The sequence below is a fragment of the Sus scrofa genome, chromosome 6 (assembly GCF_054392235.1).
Source record: "Sus scrofa isolate SSC_HxYL_T2T_F1_AM1 chromosome 6, Sscrofa_HxYL_maternal_Yorkshire_Landrace_v2.0, whole genome shotgun sequence".
NCBI classification, from domain to species: Eukaryota; Metazoa; Chordata; class Mammalia; order Artiodactyla; family Suidae; genus Sus; species Sus scrofa.
In genome coordinates, this window is record NC_139388.1 from 8,470,582 (window position 1) to 8,495,764 (window position 25,183).

A 25,183-nucleotide genomic window follows, 5' to 3' on the forward strand; every position below is an offset into this window, starting at 1 on the left:
GCAGGGGGCAGAGTCGATCCAGCCGAGAACCATGCTCCCAGCTTCTTGCCTCCCTTGTTGGAGCCGGGAAAGCACTTAACCCTCCGTGAAGGTCGGGAAGTCCTGCCTCCCCCACAGACCCCACTGCTCCACGGAGTCTCCTTGGCATGTTTGTTCAATGGACAAAATTACGCTTCTGTAGCAGTTACTTGTAGACTAAACAACAGTCTCAAGCAAGGCTGTCTTCTCACTGGAATCCTTCATTTTTGTGCATTAAAAAAGGGACATACATACCAGAATTTATTGCATAGCTAAATCACAAATTTACAGTACATTCAAAAGGGTCTAAATGAGACATGCAGAAGAGTTTAAATGTGAAACTAGAAAGGAACAGCCACAAGAGCATTTAGATTGCAATACACTCTTCGTGGTCATTCAGGAGTGCAGTGTCTCCAGCCTGGCATCACAGGACAGGCCTGGCCTGGCCATGGCAGGCCTATTCACATGGATTCTGAATGACAATCAGGAGGTACTCCTTATCTGTGGAGAGAGAGGGGCAAAATTAAGCCACCTTAAGAATCAAAGGTAATAAACGAATACTTGGGCTCATCTCCTTTTCTCTTCAAAACCCTACTTGGATGCTTATGGAGACCAGGTTTCCCAGCCTGGCTGCACATCTGAATCAGCTCTGGAGCTTTCAAGAAATGCCATCAACTGGGGCCCAGTCCTAGACATTCGGCCTTCATTGGTCTAAGGGGGAGGCCTAGGTATCAGTACTTTTATCTTTATAAAAAGCTCTCCAGGTGATTCTGATGTGGGGCGTGGGTGAGAACCTAGGTGTCGGAGCAGCTTTATTTACTGGATAGCTCTGATTTTACAGATGTGCTATAGAGAGGTTTGTTCCAGACCAGCTTGAGGGATCAGGAGTCGTGTTTTATACTGATCTCCGCTAACACTGTGAATGTACCTCCTTCAAGGAAGGAAGTATTTCTGTGGCTCAGGTCTTTGGGAGGCCTGGTGAATGTGCCCACAGTCGAGGCTTAAGACCCTACAGATTTTTTTAAAAAAAAATGTTCCTGCTTTTTAGGGCTGCATGTGTGGCCTATGGAAGTTCCCAGGCTTGGAGTCAAATTGGAACTGTAGCTGCCGGCCTACACCACGGCCACAGCAACGTGGGATCCGGGCCGACTCTGCCACCTACACCACAGCTCACGGCAATGCCGGATCCTTAACCCACTAAGCAAGGCCAGGGATTGAACCCATGTCCTCATGGACACTAGATGGGTTTGTAACCTTCTGAGCCACAGTGGGAACTCCCAAGACCTTAGAGACCTTTGATCTGCCCTCTGCCTCCCCCCCCCCCGCCCCCCCAGACTGGAGATGGTTCTCCCACTCTCGGAGTGTCTGTGTGCTAAGTTCACATCACAGGAGACCCGCACCGCCTCCATTTTTTGATTACTCACACCAAAGGCAAGTGGGCAAAATTCAACTTCTTGATGCATTTCACAAAACTTTTAGGTTGGAATGTTCAGTCACACAGCTTCATTGTAAGACTAAAGAACATCACGGGTCATCGTGCAAGTTAAAACCCTCCCTCCCCATCCTCTGAGTCCAAGCTTTTCGCCAGTAAGGCAGACAGATGCTTTAACCATGCATTGGAACGGCCGGGTTACCTGGAGCTACCATGATTTCATGTTTCTTGGATCTGATCCTAAGGAAAGTTAGGTCGTTCTGAGGGTCGATGTCTCGGACTGTGCCCTTGGCTTTCACGGTCAGCTGGTGAAGAAGACCTGCATACTGAACCGTGGTCGAGTTGTCCAGGGTCGTTCGGATGGGAATGCCTGGCAGGAGATTCCGGTTGGGGTTAAAAAAAATTGTTCTCTGATTATGAACGGAACACGTAGGGCGTAGAAACACTGGAAAATACTGATAGTTGAAAGAGGAAGAAAACGTGCTGCCTCGTAATCCTCACTGGTAACAGGTTTTACTTTTTTTCTTGCAACCTTTTGGTCTCTACATGGATCTAAAAATGTCATCGGATCAAACTGTAATGACAAATTTGACCCTTGCTTTGTGTTTTCTTGGTGTAAACGAGAGCATACGTGTTCTCCTTGTTGACAGTGCCACCAACGTTATTTTCAGGGGCTGTGCACGTCACTGTTTTATGGGCATACCATAATATCACCAAGGCCCTGTTGGATTGTTAGGGAGTGTGTTTTTGTTTTTGTAGCTAACAGTGCAGTGAGCATTTTGGTCCACAAGCCTTTTGGAAGTTGTTGGTGGTTTCTAAGGTGACACATGTCAGAAGTGCATCCCCCAAGCCTCCCGTCTGTGGCCAGTCGCCTTTGAGATGCTTGGTCTATGACATGGTGCTGGTGTCTCCCTGAGGGCCAGACACAGGCAGCTGTGTCGCCGCACATGCTAGAGGGTCCATCAAAAGGGATTTTCAAAACTTCTTTGTCACATCCTCATACTGTATTGCGCAAATCTTAATTTTCATCTTAGAAAATAGAGCAACCAAGACAGTATGCTTTTGCAGGGCACTCATTCTAGGTTCAAGCATGGTTAAATGTGGCTACTTGTGGGCTCTATTGTTTGATTATATGAGTTTAAAGCAGCATCTATTAATTGAACTGGAAGAATCTAGCCAGAAGAATATGCAAGTATAATCCAAGTCAGTTCAGACCTAGCCGTTCCATTCAAGTCACTCAGTGCTTATTATGGAACAGGTGCTGGGCTAGGTATTTTACTTACATTGGATCTAATCGGAGCCGGCCTTTGGGTTATTTTGAGAACCACCAGATAAGCCAGGGAATTCCAGGGATTTGATTGGCAAATGCGCCTTTAGTTTAGGGGGACACATGAAGGTGAATGTGGGATCCCTGTCCAGTTCCTCAGGTTCCCGAATTAAAGCCCATCCACTGGAAAGCCTAGCGTGGCTCTCTCGGGTTTTCCCACGGAGAATCGAGCTCCAGAGAATGGCAAACAAGATGAACACTTTTAACTTGGGATTCTACCCATTTTCATGAAACTCTTTAAAAGCCTCGACTCCAACTTTGAAGTAGACCCATTTCTTTTCTTTCTTTTGTTTTCTTTTTGCTTTTTAGGGCCGCATGCACATCATATGGAAGTTCCCAGGCTAGGGGTCAAACCAGAGCTGTAGCTGCCAGCCTGCAGCACAGCCACAGCAGTGTGGGACCTGAGCTGCCACAGCTCACGGCGACGCTGGATCCTTAACCCACTGAGCGAGGCCGGATATCGAACCCACATCCTCATGGATCCTAGTTGAGTTCATAAGCTGCTGAGCCACAACGAAAACTGCTAGTTTTTTTTTTTTTTTTTAATTAGAGTATAGTTGATTTACAGCGTTGTGTCAATGTCTGCTGTACAGCACAGTGACCTAATCATACAGATATATCCATTCTTTTCCTCATACCATCTTCCGTCAAGGTCTACCCCAAGAGACTGGGCACCGTTTCCTGTGCTGTACAGTAGGACCCCATTGCTTTTCAGCGCTTTTTAAGAAAACCATGGTCTCCAGGATAGGTCTTGCAAAGCAAGATGAGGACCATACGTATAGCAAAACCTATTCAGGACGTAAGGTGGGATATATCTAACTTGCGAAGTTTGTATTATAGTTTACTGGTCACTTATGCTCCAGAAGTCAGTTCTTTCTTTCACACCTGGTGAACCATCACAGGGCATGTGTCTTTAACCAACAGGAAACGGAAGTGTAGTAAACACTCAACCCTTTAAGAGTGCTTTTAAGAGTAATGAACAGTTTTATTCTGCATCCCGAATAGTGACTTACCTATAAAGTCTGTGTTGCTCAGAGTCAAAAAAGAAATACAACCAGGATAAATTATTTAAAATGGAGATGACAAGATTATGAATCAGATGCTCAGGCCTACTTAGCTAGTCTATTCATGATCCAAGTTAATAAATAAAAGAAGCCAGCCTTTCTGAATAATAAGTACACACCTGAGTTTTTTATATCCACTGTAGACCCTTGGAAAAAAAAAATCAATCAACAAATATTTATGGAGTTCTTGCTTGGTACCATGTGCTGTAATTAAAACAGTTTATTAGGAAGTAATTTAGCACGTGGTATCACATTTCCCTACTTCCCCTTCTGAGAGGTAACCCCTGCTCCCAGTTCCCTTTGTGTCTTTTCAAAGATAGTCTATGTCTATTCAAATATGTTTGTGTTTGTCTTCTTCAACTGTAACTTTCTCTGCTCTGTACCTTAATTTAAGAAATTTAATACACTGGGGCAGTTGGTCCATTCAGTCCGCATAAAGCTAGGCCATTGATGTTAACGACTGCGTAACGTGACTGCTGGCTGAAGGGATGCTTTGCAATGCCTGTAACTAACGTATCTTCCCACAGACATCTGGGCTGTTCCCAGTCTTTGACTTTTATAAACAAGGCCGCAGAATACGTCTGTGTGGATGCCATTTCACCTTTGTATGTATGTGCAGGATAAATTCCTAAAAGGACAAAGAGTATGAATTTGCTATCCTGGAATTTATGGCACCACTTTAAAATATGAATGACTACCATGCCAGTAAGCCGGTATTCTCGAACTGTACATTTGTACTTTGATTGATAGATTACATTCAAAAAAATAAAAGGAATTGGCCGGATGGCTGAAAAATCTAATGAACTTCAAATGATGGATTGTTAGAAATGTCAAGAATATTTAAAATTAAGAGCTTACAGAAATCAGGCTTATATACTCAAGAATGTATGCCAGATAGGGCTTTCTGGGAAACAGATATACACAGTCACCCATATGTAAGTCAGTGATCACGGCTGCATCATTGTAAACAGTGAACGGTTTTATTATTGGGAAACCAATGTTGACAAAGAATATACTAACAAAAACCTGTACCACTCAGCACTGGGCGAAACAGGTAAGTCCATTTTTCAGCCATGACTAGGAAGTCTAGGTTTCAATAATAACTGCCTAGAATTAGTAGACGAAAACCACTGGTTGAGAACAAGAACACATAAACACCAGCTTAGTTAGATGTTTTCAGTGTTAAACATCATGGGACTTCTGAGAGCTGCAAAGCCGCCCTCTAATAAATGGCACTTTCATCTCAAATTGAGTAGGCTGCTGAAATGGAGCATCTCATTTCATTCTGATCACACAACTTAAACTATAGGCTATTAATGAATATCCTTGTCATATGCTCTGGTTGTTAATAATCTGACCATAAAAACAAGCCCCTCATTTATATTTTTGGGAAAAAAGGTTAATTTGGCTTTCAGAAAAGTGCCCTGAGTCCTAGCACAGCCTCATCCTGGTAGAGGTTAATTAGAAGTTAATGGATATTAAAAATAATGTTTTGTGGCCTTTGGATGAGATAAGTGTTAATTGAGGAACGTCAGGAAAATAAAACAAAAGTCATTTTTAATTCTACTACTCAGAGAGAAACGCCATAACATATCCTTGCCTTTTCTTCCATGTTTAAGTGTTTATGTCTGCCTGGCTGTACTTGGGATTAGAAAACGCTGGCCACTACATCGTTTCCTGCTATTTTTCATATAATATTGGTGAGTAGTGTCCCATGATTCTAAATATTCGTCAACATTTTAAATAGAGTAATGGTTCCTCAAATGGATATTATGCAGTTAAGTTAAAAATGGGACAGATTGACTTGTCTATTTATTGCTATTATATATGATGCCTCAGTGATATCCTTTGCACCTAAATCTTTATTTCATCACTCCTCGAACTCCTAGGAGTGGAATTACAGATCAAGACGCATGGTTATTTTTTAGACATTTCATGCATCTTGCCAGGATCATGTCCTTTAAGTCTGTCAAAGTAACACACTCGATACATGGGTACCGGCTGTCACAGGTGAACGCGCCTGGGGTCAGGTGAACCGTGATTCCTCCAAAATTTAAGCTCGACTTAAACCTCAGAATGTGAGGAAAGACCCTTATCTGGAAACAGGGTTTTTGAAGGTGAAATGAGTTAAAATGACATCATATGGATTGGTGTGGGCCCTAGTCCAATGACGGAGTCTTACAAGATTAGAAAACAGAGCACAGAGGGGAGGACACTACACGACGATGGAAGCAGAGCTTGGAGTGAATTGTCCACAAGCCCGTGCGAGGATTGCTGGGAATCACCAGAAACTGGGAGAGGAGCAAGGGAGGACCCTCCTATGCAGCCTCTGACGAGAGCCTGGACCTGCTGCCAGTAACAACATCCAGCCTTCCAGCACCGAGAGGGAATAAAGGTCTAATCTTTTTTACAGTTTTCTTATGTTTTATTTTTTTGGTTGTGCCAGCAACAGGCAGAAGTTCCTGGGCCAAGGATTGAATCTGAGCCGCAGTAGTAACCTGAGAAGTACCGACGTTGATTGATGTCGTCCGTGTCCTTATCCTCCAGGCCACCAGGGAACTCCTAAGTGTCTAATCTTTTTAAGCCACCGGGTAGTGTGGTGCTTTGTTAAGGCAGCCAGAGGAAAGGAACACAGCACCTCTGTGAACTGATGCAAATAGCCCATCTGAGGGGGTGTGGCAGAGTTTATGCAAATGCCTGGGAGTAAAACCAATTCAGCCAGAACCACCCTCTCAGGCTGGGCTGCTTTCTGGATATCCGAGGCATAGCTCTTGATTTACCTGTAGGCTGATGTTAAATCCTCTCCCTCCTGATCACTCAAGCTGGGGGAATTTATTATATTCCTTTGACAATGAGTTATTTTAAATTTGATTTTATTATTTTGTAAAACACATCAAATGTCTTATCTGTACAAATAAATTAAAAATTCCCACATTCTCAGAACGATTTAATTACACTTCTGTTAAGTGCTGGGTATTGCACCAGGCACTTGACAATTATTATTTCCTTTAATCATCAGTAAAGTAGCTTATTTTCCTTTTTTAATGATAAGGGATGGAAGTTCAGAGTTTAAGCAGACTTTCAGTGGGTAGTGGTTCAATAGATATTTACTGATGGAGCTGCTCCATAATAAGGATTGGCTGTGAGTCTGTTGCCAAGCAGTGAATTGGCAATGGATCAGTTCCGTGGTTATGCCATGAATTGTGTGAAGCATCTACTCTCATTTCAGCTAATACTCTGGGATCTGTGGCACCTCTTGCCCTTACACATGCAACGAAACGAGCCTTTAAGAAGTTGCCACCATTGCTGAGCGTGGAGCAATGTGCCAGAGACAAGGCTCTGTGGACTGTGAGAATGGTTTGTGGATTGAAAGCAAGTTTCTGGTGTAAGTTGACAGATTTCATAGGTTGACAGACACTGGCCCTTCTTACACTGTAACCACAAAGGCTACACTATACATTGCATTACAATTAATTCTCAAAGATTATATTAACTACGGTAAAGGAATCATTGCCTTGAAAATGACGATGGTAACTCTAGGCTTTTCACAATGTTGAAACGCAAGGAAGCTGCCGACAACGGTACTGCTCCCATCTTCAATATAACAGTTTTACTGCTGGTACTCCTGACATGTTAGAAGAGTTACTAAAGCTTTAAAAATTAGACAATATGGATAATTTCTTAGGAATATATAGGTATCTGTGTACATATCTTATGAATATTGACTTCCCTATCTCTTAGCAGAGTCCTTGGCACATAATAGATATTCAGTAGATGTTTGATAAGTAAATGCTTTTTTCTTTTTGGCTGCACCTGTGGCATGTGTAAGTTCCTGGGCCAGGAATCAGACCCAAGCTGCAGTTGCCATCGATGCCAAAGCGGGAGCAATGCCGGATCCTTTAACCCACGGTACCAGGCTGGGGATCAGTCCTGCATCCTGGTACCACAGAGACACTGCCGACCCCACTGTGCCATAGTGGGAACCTCCAAAGGATATAATTTTGGTTTAAAATTCTAAGACATCTGTTGTAAGGCTTTGCACAACAAACAGGTTCTTGGCTGGGTTCTGCGTGTCAAGAAGGCAACTTGAGAAGTATTTACCTTCTGCATTTACAACCATCGTTCCTATCACCCCTTTATGGCTCTGGATCCTCTTTAGGGTTTCCTCCACCTCTGCCTGGAAGAGATCAGGAAGGCAATTAACCAGAAGAGTCTTTGTGGTGACCCCAGTCTTAAAGAGATCACTGTTTAGAAAGAGCCCTATCCCTCAGTCTCCTTAAACTAAGGTAATGGATGATATCATCTCAGATTTGGGGAAGAGAGCTTTGAAACTGTCAAGTCCCATAGACAAGCCTTTATAAGACCTCCTATGTACAACCCTGACAAATATCTTGGCCTGAAGCTTGCTGAGACAGAAAACTTACTGCCTCACAGACCTCACTCCATTTTTATCTGTCTCTGCGTCCTGGAAGAACATCCTCCACACTGGGTAGAAATCTGCTGCTGGTCATCTCTCATTCACTGGCCTATCTGTGTTCCTGCGAAAAACTCCTTTTCTATACTCCAGGTTGAAAAAAAAAAATGTTTAGAGCTATACCCCTGCCTCCCTCTGTCTAAAAGCATCACTTAGTTCATTGCAGCACAATTCACAACAGCCAAGACATGGAAACAACCTAAATGTCCATCGACAGATGAATGGATAAAGAAACTGGTTCAGTGGACTATGACTCGGCCATAAAATGAATGAAATAATGCCATTTGAAGCAATGTGGATGATCATATTAAGTGAAGCACGTCAGAAAGGGGAAGACAAATACCATATGCTATCACTTACATCTGGAATCTAATCTACGGCACAAATGCAACTTTCCACAGAAAAGAAACTCATGGACTTGAAGAACAGACTCGTGGTTGACTGTCACGCGGGGGAGGGAGTGGGGTGGACTGGGAATCTGGGGTTAGTAGATGTAAACTATTGCATTTGGAGTGGACAAGCAATGAGATCCTGCTGTAGAGCACTGGGAACTCTATCTAGGCACTTGTGATAATGAGAGAACAGGAAGGTATATGTGTGTGTGTGTGACTGGGTCACATTGCTGTGTAGTAGAAAATTGACAGAACATTGTAAACCAACTATAACAGAAAAAAATAAAAATCATTTTAAAAAAGGCATCACTTAATGAGAAATCACATCCTTGGTCCTAAAGGTCACCTAATTGGGAGTTCAGATGGTTAAATTCAAGATGTTCTGTAAAAACAATACATTCTAAAATTCCAGGATTCTCTTGATAACTACAACCTGGGTCTCTGCAAGATAAATGTTCAACCGTGAATGATTATTTTGGAATTCCACCATTGGGTTTTAAACTCAACTTTATGTACCTTATGCATAGTTTCTTTCCTTCTACTAATGCTAAAATCAAGCATAATTTTTCAAGCCTGCATATTTTTCTAATTGATTGATCACTGGATTTTATGAATTCAAACAGTATTCTGCAGTCTTGTGATGAAGATTTATGATGTATTTTTCTTTCTAACATTGTACAGATATACCTTACATTTAGTCAAAAGACAGTTTTCTTTTGCCCCTAATGTGGGTGGGAGCACTGATTTCCTCTTTCGACCACTATAGCAGGTGTTTTCTGAATTTCAGGCATTCATGTATTAGACTTACAATTTTTGCCATTATGTATAACATCTATATTATTTACCCAGCAGGTTCTTTAAATTACCTCACTGCTAAAATCTTAAATAAATGCATTTTAAAAGGAAGCTATACATCACTACCACAAATGCAAATCTGGTATCATTTGTCATAGGCAGAAATAACCATAAAAACAAAGCAAAGAAAGAGCATATTATTAAATTCTACACCAATGAAAGTTCTGAGCCTGAGGTCTGCTCGTCAGGTGAAAAATCGAAACTATGAAATGACAGTGCTATTAACGAAATAACAGTGTCAGAAACTTTCCTGGTTATAGTCTAAAGGCTGAAAAAAAAGAAAAAAGGAAAGAGGAATGGCTTTCTCTGATATGATTCACTCTGTTTTTTTGGTATTTGCAGCTAATGTTTGTATCTCACGTTGGAAAGCATTGCACTAAAGCATAATAGCGGTACAGGAGAGCACTAACAGTACATTTTTGCCATTTTGTCTATAAGACAACGCCACAGATCCTTTCAGCCACAGCCCTCGTTTTTCTTTTTCTGTTTCACTTCTAACCGAACAATTTTCTCTGCTCTTCCTGGCATTTCACTCTTTTCCCATGTGTTTTCTTCTTTCGTGATTTCTGAGACCTCTTAATACAATCGCCTAATCCCCATGGCCAATCTTCTTTTCATTCCTTTCTTTTTTTTTTTTTTTTTTTTTTTTTTTTTTTTTTTTTTTTTTTTTTTTTGTCTTTTTGCTATTTCTTGGGCCGCTCCCGCGGCATATGGAGTTTCCCAGGCTAGGGGTCGAATCGGAGCTGTAGCTGCCAGCCTACACCAGGGCCACAGCAACTCGGGATCCGAGCCGAGTCTGCAACCTACACCACAGCTCACGGCAACGCTGGATCGTTAACCCACCGAGCAAGGGCAGGGACCGAACCCGCAACCTCATGGTTCCTAGTCGGATTCGTTAACCACTGCGCCACGACAGGAACTCCTTCATTCCTTTCTTAAAAAACCAACAACTTTTTGCTTTCACTTTGCTCTTTTTCAAACTTTCCTCAGTCGCCACTATCCTTTTCTTATCCTCCTCCCCTTTCTTTTTTTTTTTTGCTTTTTTCTTTTTTTTTTTTTTTTTGCTTTTTAGGGCGCCATCCGTGACATATGGTGGTTCGAATCAGAGCTACAGCTGCTGGTCTGCACCACAGCCACAGCAACGCTAGATCCGAGCGGCGTCTGCGACCTACACCGCAGCTCACTGCAATGCCGGATCCGTAATCCACTGAGCGAGGCCAGGGATGGAACCTGCGTTCTCATGGATTCTAGTCGGGTTTGTTAACCAGTGAGCCACAAAGGGAACTCCTCCTTTTTTTTTTTTTTTTTTTTTTTTTTCCCCCCCCCCTCAATGTTTCCTCCTTCTCCCTTCTCTCCATTCCCTTGCGTTCCCAGTCCCATCTCTTTCTTTCCTCTCAGGGAGATTTTTCTCCTCTCTTTGGCGCCCCTCCCCTTTACGAAATTTCCTCGCTCTTAACGAGATTTCCCATCCCCCTCAGGATCTTTCATCCCCTCCGTATCTCTCTTCCTCTTTACGATATTCTCCCTCCCCAATTACTACCGCAAGAACCACCCCCCCACCTTAGATATATATGCCCCAAGACAGCTTTCCCATCTAGATATATTCTTCCCCCTCTTCCATGGTAGCTTTTAGTCCCTCCAGGGTCTCCGCGTCGCCCCTCCAAGAAGCTTGCGGAACACCCAGCCCACCGCTGTGCCGGGACCCGCCGGGCCCCGGGACCCGCCGGGCCGGGATCGGTCCCGGGAGCCGGGCAGCGAAACCCCTCGCCCTTAGAGCGGCGGGTCGGGGACGGAGACCCCGGATTTACCATCGCTCGGGCGGCGAAACTCTGGGCTCAATCTAGCGCTACGGCAGCGAGGATGTCAACAACGCTTCCAAGTCGTTGCTAGGAGACCGGGGAGGAAGTGACCTTCCGGAAGTGTTGGTGCCGCGCCTGCGTGTTTGCGGGTCGGGCAGCCGCCAGGCAGGTTCTTCCGCCCCGAGCTGGCCTGGCGCCTCCCGGCCGCCATAAGCGGAGGCTGGGGAGCGTGGCCCCGAGTGCTCACCTGGGGTCGAGGAGTACCGAGGGGCTTAGGCCGGGCTCCTGGTCATTCGTTCGTCCTCTCATTCATTCATTCCTTGAGGTACGCATTCGTGTAACAGGCACTTCTTCATCCAAGAACGATTTATTGACCACCTACCACGTCCCGGGCTCTCCTCTGGGTCTGGGGTCCATTCTAGCGCGGGAGACAGCCGAATGCGACAAAACGAAGCAATACCGTCTAAGTGTGATACGTGCTCTGGACCAAATAAGCCGGGGTGGGTCCGTCTGACTCCGAGGTGACATTTGGTACTAGACTCCGATGCCTGTGACACTCGGAGAACTGTCGCGCTGCCTCGTGCGGCGCTGATAGGTTTGTTCCCCGCCCCCAAGGACAGTTGTTTTTAATTAAAGCAGAACTATATCGCAGCATCGAAAAGTAGTAGCTTATGTATTTTCATTAATTTACATCTCCCCACCCCCAAAGCAGTAGGTGAAGCGCCATCTTACGGCTTATATTCTCCGTACTTCTAGCACCCCCAAGCTGCCCTTCACTCAGTGGGAAGAGTTGCTCCATACTGGTAATTTTGTTTAGTGTATTAGGATCTTTATTTTTGTTTTTACAGAATTATTTGCCCACATTTCTGAGTTGCTGTAAAACTGTAAATGCTAGTGTCGGAGGTTCTACCGAGGGCCATAGAAAAGCAGCTCGCTGGGTTTTTAAGGAACTGGTGGGGAAACAAGTTAAAGAGCAGTTAGGGATGGTCAGAAGTCACCTGCTCGTTTGAAGGGCATTGTGTATCTTTGTAGCCTGGGAGGAAGAGCACAGCTATGTGTGAGGCACAGAAGGAAAATTTTGTGTCGTGTTTTCATGTGGTCCTAGGGTTTGAAGAGGGCTTTGATTACTAAACTGAGTACTAAATACAAGTGGTGAGTTGCAGATGCATCTTCATAGGGACCATGCTATAATGATCCCTGTAATACTGATCTGGTTTGTGCTTCCATTTCCAGTAAGTTGTCTCACCACAAACAAGACAGGCAATAGGTAGGAACATCAACTAGAAAATTTCTATAGGTTCTTGTCAGGGATTCCCCAGGAATGGTTTTGAACTGGGAGGGTTTGGACTAGATGATCCGTTTCAGTTTGGTCTTGTCAGTTTAGGATTTTTACATTATGTACAGAAACACTCTTGAGAAGCTCTAGTTCTGCTTCAATCCCCCCCCCCCCCTTGGTAGAGGAAGGGATCCTGGTCACTGTCATTTCTCCCCTTTTTTGTCTTCAGGAAACGAGACTTCTCAAAAAAAACCAAGTCACAATAGCTAACTCAGGTCCTTTGTCACTCGGCATTGGAATTCCAACTGAGATGGTTTGGAATGGGCAGCCAAGATAGTGCGGGAGGAGTCTGGTGTGTGTGTGTATGTAGGACTAGCTTTACACGGATTGCCTGTACTGCTTTTTAGTAATAAAAGTATAGGCATTTATAGCAGTACTGGCTGAATTGTAAGAAGTGTGATTCTTGGGCTCTCTGGGTGTTTCTGATCCAGGAGATGCCTACTTAATTGTGCCACCATTTGTTTTGCTTATAGAAATCAGTGGCAGGGCACCATATTATCTCTAATGTCCATCAGCTTTAATGAAGGAACCGGCTGCATATGCGTGGGATGTGAATCTCCCCTTGTTTCTGAAGTCAGGGTGTCAAACTCATTCAATAGCTGACAGCTGTGATTAGAGCAAAGAGAGGCTCCAGCGTGAAAGGCACTGACAGGAGTAGCCAACTGCTGAAAACGTAATAAGAAGTAGCCAAACTGACTTCCAGCCAACAGTCAAGTTTGACTTGCTGCGCACAGGAAATCAATGCGGAGAATATGAGTCATTTTCTCCTTATCGATTTTCACTTCTAATTATTTCTTGGAGGTAGCTTGATTGGGTTTTTATGCCGTTTTGGAACAAGAATGAATATCCAGAGCCGTGCAGTATGTATGAAGTATCTCGGCGGTGTCTGTCATGGTCCCTGTTCCATCCTCAGTACGTAGGAGTCCCTCTTTCCCCTTTTCTCTTCTCCCATCTGTCCCCTCACCATTTCTTTTGACCCGTAGTAAGTGCCACGGAAGTTTGAACTAAAGTGGAGGAATTAATGAATGCTTTTGGCAAGTACTCTGAAGTGACCCCCGAGGTTGTGGTACATGCAAAGATAAGGTCTACTATGCTTCATGTATGATTTTGTCAAAGTGAGATGATTTTCTTCTGGGGTCTCTCTGTCTCTTTGATCATTTGTTCCTGCTCTCTGCTTAGTCTGAAGAAATCAAGGTAACTTCATCAGCTTGAGTTTTCTCCTGGGGTTTTCTCTGCTACCCCATATATTATCTAACGCTGCCATTCCTGCTAATTGGCAAATCCCTAAACACTGAGCCATTATTTTGTGCCCAGTTTCTCACAAGATAAAGTATTATTTGTAAACTTCACCCGAACGTCTCCCGGTACTCTACTGGTTTTGCTCAAAAAAGTGTGCCCTAGCTTCTCTGAAAATGTCCCTAATACTGAGGCAGAATTAGGGATGTCCCTGTTATCAGTGAGTATCACACACAGCTGACCCAGGGCCATGGCATTCGAGATTTAGGGTTTCAGAAGATCAGCCGTCTTCTACTTTTGATTAGGACAGAGGCACCCTCTAGGGTAATTCTTTCCAGGACTCAAATGTCACATAAACATTTACTTCCCATGAAGCTAGCCTCTCTGTTGGAATTAAGTAATGTCCTAGAGCACAGAATTTGGAGTTACATGCAGCTAGGGTTGGTGTTTCCAGGTGTGTTTCTGTGAGTAAGATAAGTTCTTGGAGCTTCTGTTCCCCATTTATAAAATAGGAACAGCAAGGTGTAAATGATATGTGGGTAAAATGCTTGGCTTGTATCAGGTGTCCACCGTGGGTCACTGAACCACGTTTCTTTCTTGTGTTACTTCCTTTCCTTAGTGCATCTTTCCTTCTTCCCTCCATTTCTTTTCTCCCCCCTCTCCTTTCATTGTTCTCTTTCTCTAGGCTTTTCCTCCTCACGTCCCTCCCGTTTCTCTTCTCTCCCCTCTCTTCAACGTCCTTTCCCTTCATGTCCTCAATTGAAAAATCCAGAAATCATATTATTGACTTTCTCACTAAAGAACGTCTTTCCCTTTCTTCTCTTGTCCCTTTTCTAATGTACTTCATCTACCTGTAATCTCCTTTCTTCACATTTCTCATTTTTAAACTTCCAGCTCCAGAATCAGTTCCCATCTCTGTGTATTGCATCCAATAGCTATTCTCTGTATCTCAAAGTCGAGGGAGAACTGTAAATATTTCCCAGACTGTTAATTTTGTTCAAGAAAGAAGGGGCTGAAGGGAACAGTGAATTCCATGCACTTATGTACCCCTTCTTTTTTCTTGGTAATTCCGTCCCAAGGTTGCTGATACATATTCATCCAGTCTCTCTAATCTATTTAGTTTCAGAATGACTTTCACTGGTTGGTATAAGACCAAAAAAGTTTGGCGCACTAAACAAAAGTGAGTTGGTGACTTACTAACAAAAGTCAAGTGCATAAAACAAAACGTACTGTCATTGAGTTACCACAAAGTGAACTCGTGTGCGACACGCAACCAGGCCAAGAAATAGAACACTGTCCGCATTCCAGAAGCTTCCACATGGCCATTCCCAGTCATTACCCCTGCCTTTTTTGGTCTGAAAAGGGTAAAATATTTACTATCTGGACTTTTACTGAAAAATTTGCTGACCTCTGTAGTAGACTTTTTCTCTCTTGAGTTTTCAAAATATGTTGGATGGTTGAAAACAAAACATTGTTCACAGTATGTATATGTAATATGTAAAATAACCACAGCACAAAGTGGGGGAGGCTAAAGGGACAGAACCTTACATCACATTCTACCTGAAGTGTTCAAGTACTGTTTCTAAATAGACTGTGAAAAGTGAGGTGTATAATTCTTAGAGCAACCAATAAAAAAGTATATAAACAGATACAATAAAACATCGTAACAGATACATTAAAATGGAACACTAAAAATTGTTCACATAATCTAAAAGAGAAAGGAGCAAAGAAATGGAAAACAAATGGAACAACCATTAAATGATATAAAATTGTTGAATTGAATTCCAATATATTACCAATTACATTAAATGGATATCATCTAAGCGCTCCAACTAAAAGAGAGGTCGTCAGAATTCTTTAAAAAAAGACCCATAGTTTATGTTTCTGGAAAGATGGAGTAGATGTATGTTTCCACAGTCCTCTCCATGGGATGTAACTAAAAATCCTGGAAATTAAATATGCAAACGTAAGACTTTGACAGTGGAGTAAATCAGGAAGGTTGCCTAGGCACCTTAGGACCCAAGGAATGACATGATTTAAGATACCTGGATTTCCTTTTTGCCTTATATATTCTAGACTAGGAGCTAAAGAAGCTGATAATCCAGAATGCTGATAGGCACAAGACATTTTAAAAAGTCCTAACAGAAGCCTACTCCTGAGCCAGAGGATTCCAGCCAACAAGATAGAAACTCTTAGAGAATAACCTTCCTGCTCCAGCCAAGCACTGGCAAAGGCCAAGTGAAGCATGCAGACTTCCACTCTTGCCTTGCTGTAGTTCCCCTCAGTCACCACTAGGGGATTGTCAGAGGAGGCGAGTAAGTAATTGGTACTCTTCACAGGGCTGGATGAATGGTTGTCCTGAGCAGTTTTTTTTTTTTTTTTTTTTTTTTTTTAAGGGCCAGACCCATGGCATATGGAGGTTCCCAGGCTACGAGTCCAATTGGAGCTGTAGCCTCCGGCCACAGCCACAGCCACAGCCGCACCAACACGGGATCCAAGCTGTGTCTGCAACCTCCACCACAGCTCACGGCAATGCCAGATCCTTACCCCACTGAGCAAGGCCAGGGATGGAGCCCTCTTCCTCATGGATGCCAGTCGGGTTCGCCAGCCACTGAGCCATGATGGGAACTCCCCGAGCAGTTTCAGTGAAGTCCCCTTGGAGACCCTGGACTCCACGGTAGCATGTGAAGAATTCCATTAAATATAAACTGCCTAACCAATAAAAGGCAGGTATCATCAGAATGGTTTAAAAAACATGGCCTAACTTTATGCTGTCTACATGTAACTAACTTCAGATGTACTTATAAAGGCATGTAAAAAAGAGATGGAAACAGATATAACATGTAAACAGTAATCCAAAGAAAGCAGGAGTGGTTGTATTAATAGAAGGTATGTAGACTTTAGAGCAAAGAAAACCACCAGGTACAGACAGGAATGTTATGTAATGATAACATGGTCCATCCTGAAGAACACATTGAAAATCTGTCCAGGTATACACCAAACAACAGAGCTGCAAGCTATGTAAAGCCGAAAGTGACATAATTTAAAGGAGCAGTAGACATATCTTCAGGGATAGTTGAAGACTTCAACACCCTGTTTTCAACAGTTGGTAGAAGAATCACAGAAAAATCACTGGGGGTAAAGAACTTGACACCATCAGCCAACAGGATCTAGTTGACATTTATAGAACACTCTAACCACCATCAGCAGAATACATATTCTTTTCAAGAGTCCACAGAGCGTATGTCAACATAGACCACATCCTGGGCCATAAGACAAACCTCAATAAATTTAAAAGAACTGAAATCAAACAGTATGTTCTCCCATGGCAGTAGTGCCAGGCTAGAAATCAATAACAGAAAGATAATGGTAAAATCTCTAAACACTTGGAAAATACATGACACATTTCTAAGTAATGTGTGAGTCACAGAGGAGATCTTAACGAAACTAAAAATAGGACAGTGAACTGAATGAAAATGAAAGTACAACATATCAGAATTGTGTGACACAAATCAGTGATGAGAGGGAAATTTATAGCACTGAAGTATTACATTAGAAAGGGCAAAGCAGCTTGTTAATAATGTGAGCTCTCACATTAAGAACCTAGAAAAAGAAGAGCAAAATAAACCCAAAGTAAGCAGAAGAGTGTAAATCATAAAAAGCAGAAATCAGTAAAAGTTAAAACAGGAAAGCAATAGAGAAAAATCAGAGTTCTTTGAAAAGATCGATAAAATTGACAAGCAAGATGGACGAAGACAAAAATGGGAGACAGTATCAGGCAGTATCAAGAAGGAGACATGGAACGCCACCGCATACTTTGCAGAGATAGAAAAGTTCTATTAACTTTGCGTACATGCAGCTGACAGCTTAGATGAAATGGACCAGTTCCGTAAAACTACCCACCACAAAAACGCACCCAGTATGAAGCAGATGATTTGAACAGTCCTGTACCTGTTTAAGAAACCGAATTTATAATTTGAAAATTCCCCAAAAGAAATCTCCTTTGGAGATTCACCAGAGAAATCTGCACAATGTTTGAGGACTAATTAACGTGGTTTGTGCACAATCTCTTTTAGAAAATAAAAGAGGGAAAACTTCCCGATTCATTTTATGATGTTATCCTTACCCTGATACCAAAACCAAAGGCAGTAAAAAAATTTTTTTTTATAAAAGGAAAGAAAACTGTAGACCAATATCTTCCTTGACTGTACATATAAAACCCGTAACAAGATATTAGCTATAAGAATTAGCAATGAAAAAGAATTATATACCATTACCAACTGGAGTTTATCCCAGGGATGCAAGCTTGGTTTGCCATTGAAAAATCGGTCAGTGTAATTAATTCACTGTGTTAACAGACCGATGAATCAAAAAATAATCACATTATTAATCAGTTGATGCGAAAAAAGAATTTGATCGAATTCAGTACCGATTCATGATTTTTAGAAAAGTCACTCAGCAAACTAGGAATAAAAGGGAACTTCCATAACTTTATAAAGATCATCTACAGAAAAGCTGTAGATAATGTACTTAATGTTGAAAGACAAATGCTTTTCTCCCAAAACAGTGGACAAGAAAACGATGTCCTCTTTCCCTGTTCTTTTAACGCAGTGCTGGACCTGTTAGCCAGTACAATAATGCAAGAAAAGGAAATAAAAGCCAAACAAATTGGAAGTGAAGAAATAAAAACTGTCCCTATTTGGAGATGATATGATTGAATATGTAGAGAATGCAAAGAAATATATGAAAACAGTTTCTAGAAATGAAATTTTCATTAACAGCATCTACATAGGACTGTATGCTGAAAACTGCAAACTGCTGATTGAAGAAAAGAAAGAAGATCAAATAAATGGATGCACAGGATTAGCCCAATTCCTGCCAAAATCCCAGCAAGATTTTTTTGTGAGTGTGGAAAAAATTTTCCTAATGTTTAAATCGAAAGCCAAATATAATAGCTAAAACAATTTTGAAAAAGAAGAAAAAAAAATTGGAGGAAATGCTATACCCAATTTCAAGATCCATTGTACAGCTATAATTATCGAGACTGTGTGGTATCAGTGGAAGGATAAACATATAGACCTGTGCAACAGAATAGAGAATCTTGAAATAATCCCACACAAGTATACCCAAGTGATTTTTGACAAAGGGGACATAGCTTTTTCATTAAATGGTGCTGGAGAAATTGAACACCTAAAAAACAAAAAACCAAAAAAACAAGCAACCAAAGAAAACCAACAAATCCTTGATATAAGGCTCACACCCTTATATATAAACTCAAAATGGATCACAGATTTAAATGTAATGTAAAACTATCAAACTTTTAGAACAACATAAGAGAAAATCTTTATACTCCAGGGATAGACATAGAATTCTTAGCACCAAAAGCACAATCCATAAAAGGAAAAATGGATAAATTAGTCTGCATCCAAGTTACAAACTTTGCTCTGTGAAGACACTCCTGAGAGAATGAAAGACACGTACAGACTGGGGGCAAATATTTGCACATCCTGTATCTGCTGAAGGACTAGTATCTAAAATTATCAAAGAACTCTTAAAGCTTAATGATAAAAAAACCAAATGGTCTAGTTCGTAAATGGGCGAAAGACATTCCACTAAAAAGATACAGATAGCAACTAAGCACATAAAAATATATTAAGTATCATTAGCTATCAGGGAATTGCAAATTAAAGCCACAGTGAGTTAGCATTACTGGAATGACCGAAATAAAAAATAGTGACAACACCAAATGCTGTAAGGATGTGGAGAAACTGGATCACTTCTACATTGAAGTTTGATTTTTTTTTTTTTTGGTCTTTTTTTTTGTCTTTTTAGGGCTGCACCCGTGGGATATGGAGGTTCACAGGCTAGGGGTCCTATTGGAACTGTAGCTGCTGGCGTAATGCCAGAGCCACAGTAATACAGGATCTGAGCTGTGTCTGTGACCTGCACCACAGTTCATGGCAATGCTGGATCCTTAACCCACTGAGAAAGGCCAGGGATGGAACCCTCGCCTTCACGGATGCTAGTTGGGTGCACTACCCGCTGAGCCACCACAGGAACTCCTCGTGTGTTTTTTTTTTGTATTTATCCTGCTAGATATTCGTTGTGCCTCTTGAAACTGTGACTTGCTATCTTTTGTCTGTTTTGGGAAACTCTCATACTATGTTTTTCAGTTTTCAGTAATTAAAAATGTTTTTTAGCGAATTAAGATGATAATCTTTGTCTAAGATAACTGGTGGAAAAATGTTTACTCATCATACTCTGCATGCGTATTTCCATCCATACAATTCTAAATATGAAAACAAAATAGCGCAGTGGTATATGCTGTTTTCCCTTTATTGTACCCTAAATCATCTCTGCCTGTTCTTACTCTCAGAATCTACTGATTATCACTCAAGACATGTTAGGCTAATTTTGCTGTACGTTTTACTTCCTAATTAAACCTGTGTGAAGATACGTAGACAGTGACATAGTCTCTCCAGACCTTTAAAACTAAGGGTATTGGCTGTCGGCTGATGGGGAAGCCTGTTAACAGTAGCAGATTGTTCTGTTAACAATAATCCCTCATCCCTCATTTTTGGGCTAGCGGGGCACAGTTTTCCAAGCACTTTCACAGGCCCTGTCTCACTTGCCCTCCCAACAACCCCTTGAGCTTGGCAGGCGTGCAGATAGAGTCTCTGAGGCAAAGAAGCCAATTGACAGAATAAGAGTCCAGAGTGGTAAATCTCATTTCATACCAGTCCGGAACTTCCCGGGAGGGCTCTGAGTCTGTCCGCAGGCCTGCTCTGTACTCTTCAGGTTGCCTCGTTCCAAAATATCATAGTTCATCCAGACACACAATGAGTAGTCCAGCCAGAGGCAAAGATCTCGTCCTTGCCTTCCTCTCCTGCCCTCACGTGTGCCGCACCTGGGAGATGTGTTATCTGCTGGGAAAGGGAGGGTCGTCCTGCTCCTCCCAGTTGAGGGCTGCTTCCTTACAGCACACCAGACATTCCAGAAAGAGCCCTCCTGTAAACATTTTGGTTGACCTCTTCTCTTGCAGCCGACTCTGGAATTGAGATGGGTTCGGTGGATCCTAGAAGGATTGTGCAGATGCAGGAGTTGACCAAGTGGAATTGCTGTAAACGTTGGCCAGCAAGAAGCAGCGTCACTTGTAGAATCTTGGGCCTTTCTCCTGACCCCTGCAGGGATTCGGAGACCGAGGTAAGAGACAAAGCAGGTTGGTGGGGATGGAGGGACCTATTTGGAAGGCAAAGAGATGGAGGCAATGTGGGGGACCGCAGTCCTTCCCAGCATGAGTCATGCTTACACAGGGCAGTCATTCCTTCAGAAGAATTGATGGACTAGTTGAGCTACATGGGAATGCAGGAACCACAACTGTGGATAAGACAGGAATATCCCCTGCACCTCCCATCTAGTGGGGATATGCTTAATAAACGTAATTACATCCCTGTACAGTGGGGTTCCTTGAGGGAGAGGGGTGGCAAGTCGGGGCTCGTAAGAGGTCAGCATGGCCTGGTGTCCAGAAGCCTTGGGAGGGTTCCTGGAATTAGGAGTATCTATGCCACGTTGTAAAGGAGAATCAGACACTTGTTAGGTGATAGGTTTGGAGCTAGGATGGAAGGAAAAGCATGGGCGACAGAACAAAGATGTTTCAAGGAACTAAAGTCACTGCACTTGGGCGTGACTTTAGCTAAGGCTTTGGTGCATGGGGCGGGGCGGGGCGGGGTGGGGGGGGAGTGCTCTAGGCAAAACCCAGTAGTACTTTGAAAAAACTGGGTTGAAGTGCTTTACCTGAAATCTGGGAAACTGCCGTGAATGAGCCATGGCCCCCTACCCCTCTCTGGTGTGTTTAGGTAGGAACCCTGGCTTCGCATATGCAGGCCAGGAGGTGCACGTTAACTCAGGGAGGGTACTGCATTTCATGCCTTGCCTGGTGAGTTGTGGCTCCCTGTCCTCACGGAGGCAGACAGCGCCCTCCTGTGGCAGTGAGACCGCACTCCACCGGCAGGTCACTGGCCCCGACATAATGAAACTGCATTTTTGCAGTTCCCCTTGGAGGTTGCAGTCAGGAGAGTGGGCTGAAATTCTGAAACCAAATAACACAAAGAGAGCGCTAGTTCTTATGAAGAGCCGACTAACTTTATTTGCTAAAATTTACTCCTTTTCATCTGCCTCCATGGCAGTTTCCTGATTGAGAAAAATGACAAGATAAATAAATAAAAATGGAGGAGGAGAACTAGCAAGAATGGGAACTGTTTTGTCATTTCCCTTTCAGCCCCACCCCAGAACCCTGACGTAGCTTTGGCCAGCAGAAAGGAATTAGTAAGTGCATCTACTGGTGTGAGCCGTTTTAATAATAGAAAGTCAATTTCTTCTCAACTCCTCTAAATCAGTGTTGGGATAAGGTTTAAGTGACTGGAGAGCAGGAGTACAGTAGCTTCTTTTCTTCCTGCCTAAATAGGGAGAATGAATGGCCCAGGCCAGGGAAATGACCCTGTGGTGCTTCTCCGAATCCTCTAGGTGGTGCTGTTGCGATAGCTTTAGGCTAGAAAATTTTAAAGCGCTTAACCATCAAACCAAAATGGAACTTCTTCAGTGTCTTATGGTCCTGGTTCATTGCTAATACGAACCTATTGATAATTTAGGCCATCCCATTCACATCGTAGTCCTCTAAGCATGAGCCTCTACACATAAATTCCACAGCAGAATAATCTCAAGTGTTGGAATTTGTGTACTTCTCCGGTTATTATTTGGTAAAACTATGGACTTTTATGCCTGGCTGAATTTTGTTAAAGCTGGCTCTAGGATTTGTTCTTCCTGACCCCAACTTGGGTTGGAAAGTGCTGGACAGTGCCTTGTACTTAGTAGATGCTAAATTAATGTTTATCAAAGGAATTGATTCTATTCTGTTCTTTCCTTTTCCTTCCTGATTGGCGATGACTACTTGGATTAAGCTTTTTATAACCCTCGTCAGACGCTGCTGCTTATCTGTGCTAATAAGAAGACTGGGAGGCCGTTTTTTTTTTTTAATTTCTGAAAATGGCCTGAGGTGTATATATATATGTGTGTGTATGTATATATATATATATGTATATATATATATGTAAATCACTTCTTTATTTTAAAAGCAAATTAGTTTTCCCGTTGGTTCCATTGAAATGCAGGAATGGTATGAAAAATCGTGTTTGATAATTGCTCGAATCTTAATCAAGATTTTATTAAAATCAATATTTGATATGCTGCTCAATTTAATTAAACTAAACCATAGAGAAATGAGTAATAAATGAGCTTGAAAATCAATCACAGGATAAGGTATGTTTCTCTTAATTAGTTTACGGTATGAAATGTTGGATTAAGCAGTTGCCGACCGCAAAAGGAACAACAGCCAAGATCACCACTTGTAGTCACGCAGTGTGGACAGCTGAGGTTAATGAGCACGAACTCTGTGCCAGGCTCTGTGCTCAGCCTTGCCTATTAAGGTTCTTCATTTATTTTGAGCAGACTCTTATGAGGTCTGTTTCGTCACTTGAGCCAGTGTGAGTGTCCCAGGTCACTGAGCCAGAAGGTGGTAGAGGTAGATTTTAACACAGTGATCAAGCCTCTCCCACTCCCTTAAATTGCCCACAAGTAGGAAGAGAAAGCTTGACCTGAGAGTGACTAATTTTAGAGAAGGTCATAGGTGGTGATTTTCTTCCTAAGAGAAGTGTTTCTTTTAAGATGAGTGATACAAGAGACAGGGGAAAAACCCCCAGACCGGAAGCCCTATGTGTTGACCTAGCAGCTCTGAGCCCCATGGATGGGGGAAAGAAAGGGTTTTATTTTTCTGGACGGACACAGACTATGGTTATTTACTGAATAATTTATGCTGATAGGGAGTGGCAGAGATTTATGGCTTTAGTAAAAAAGTGTTCTAATTGGGATTAGCTAATGAAAAAGTGGTGGACCTGGAGAGGGAGAGCGCAGGAAAATGTGATTTCAGTGGAGGTGTTTCGTCTCTCATGGGATACTAACAGAAGGGCTAGTGTTACGCGCTGGGGCAAGAATCATACTTTTAATTAGGCCTTCGGAGTTTGTGCCTGCACTTTTGGTTCTAAGTGTTCTTAGTCATGCAAAGAATCGGCTCTGGGAAACTAATGATATTCTTGTTAAATACCATTGGCTGTGAGAACAAAACTGCAGCTTCCTGAAAAACCTCCCTCATTTTTATTCTGTGCTCGTTCAGTGGGATGAAAAGTAAAAAATCAACAATAATCACAACCACACAACTGGGCGACTTCTCTACTCTAGGCTGAGGATAATTTTTCTTTCAAGTCACTGCTTCCTCAACTACAGCCGTTCATGCATCACAGGCACAATTTTTGACATCTCCCTGTAGCTCTTGGGTTACTTAATATTTTCACTGAAAGGGGTTTGTTTTTAAAAACTAAAATTAAATGCATTTGTTTTAGAAGGAAGCTTTGTGTCACAAACACAAGTGGGAAGCCAGAGTGATTTGCTCGAAGAAGGATATAAGTGAAAAGAAAGATAGTTAAGTCAAAACACCGTTATCAAATTTTAACTCCAGCAGAGTGTCTGGAGGTCACAGAGACAGACTTGTACCAACTGAGGCCTCCTCTTTTATTATATCTGAGGGATAAGAAAAGATTTGAAAGGGGATTTTTTTTTTTTCATTCTGTGAATCGGTTTTGTCCAGCGCAATGTCCATATGGCACCTGTATCGTGTTCCCACCAGAGGCTCCTCCGCCCACTCTGTGATCAGCAGCCCAGGAGGCTTTGTCTGCTGCTCCCACGAGCCTTTGCCCCCCTTCCTTTACTGCTCAACTTCCTCCCAGTAGCATCTGACCCCAGCTCTCCACCCATCTAATTCCACTTAACCTGGTTTCTAAAACAGCCTTGGGATGGAGGGCGGGTTCCAGAAGGAATGGTGTCTCTTGTTGTTTAAACTTCTTTTCTCCGCGTGTGACGTTGGAGATCATTTTTCTCTAACAACATGTGACAGGTGTCCAATAATAGTGAAATAAGTGTCACGAACAGCGTGTCCCTCTACCACTCCTGTCTTCGAACACCCAGGCGTCCCCTCCCGAGGCAGCCACTGTCATCGTGTTGAGCGTGTTCTTCCAGTGGTATTTTGTGCGCGTGCGAGTGTACGTGTATGCCTCTCTGTAAATGTCACACAAGTGGAAGCATCCTCTACATGTGACTGTAGAATGCTCCAGTTCACTTTTTTTAACCTGGCAATAGAGTTTG

The 25,183-nt window shown here is 42.6% G+C and overlaps 2 protein-coding genes across 19 annotated transcripts in view; one reads left to right on the top strand and one right to left on the bottom strand.

Annotated features, from left to right (window-relative positions):
- Window positions 1-266: 266 nt before the first annotated feature.
- Window positions 267-11,450, bottom strand: DYNLRB2 (dynein light chain roadblock-type 2). Its single transcript, XM_021097077.2, has 4 exons — window positions 11,371-11,450; window positions 7,943-8,018; window positions 1,653-1,820; window positions 267-519 (listed from the first exon to the last, which is right to left on the bottom strand). The coding sequence occupies exons 1-4, from the start codon at window positions 11,371-11,373 to the stop codon at window positions 476-478; spliced, it is 291 nt and encodes a 96-aa protein (XP_020952736.1). The 5' UTR covers window positions 11,374-11,450; the 3' UTR covers window positions 267-475.
- A 126-nt stretch (window positions 11,451-11,576) lies between these two features.
- Window positions 11,577-25,183, top strand: part of LOC106510465 (uncharacterized) — an 806,226-nt gene continuing 792,619 nt past the window's right edge. For all 18 annotated transcript variants that reach the window (XR_014805374.1, XR_014805375.1, XR_014805376.1 and 15 more), the window contains exons 1-2: window positions 11,577-11,686; window positions 20,976-21,136. The gene's annotated coding sequence lies outside the window, so the exon portion shown is untranslated. The remainder of the gene's footprint in view (window positions 11,687-20,975; window positions 21,137-25,183) is intronic.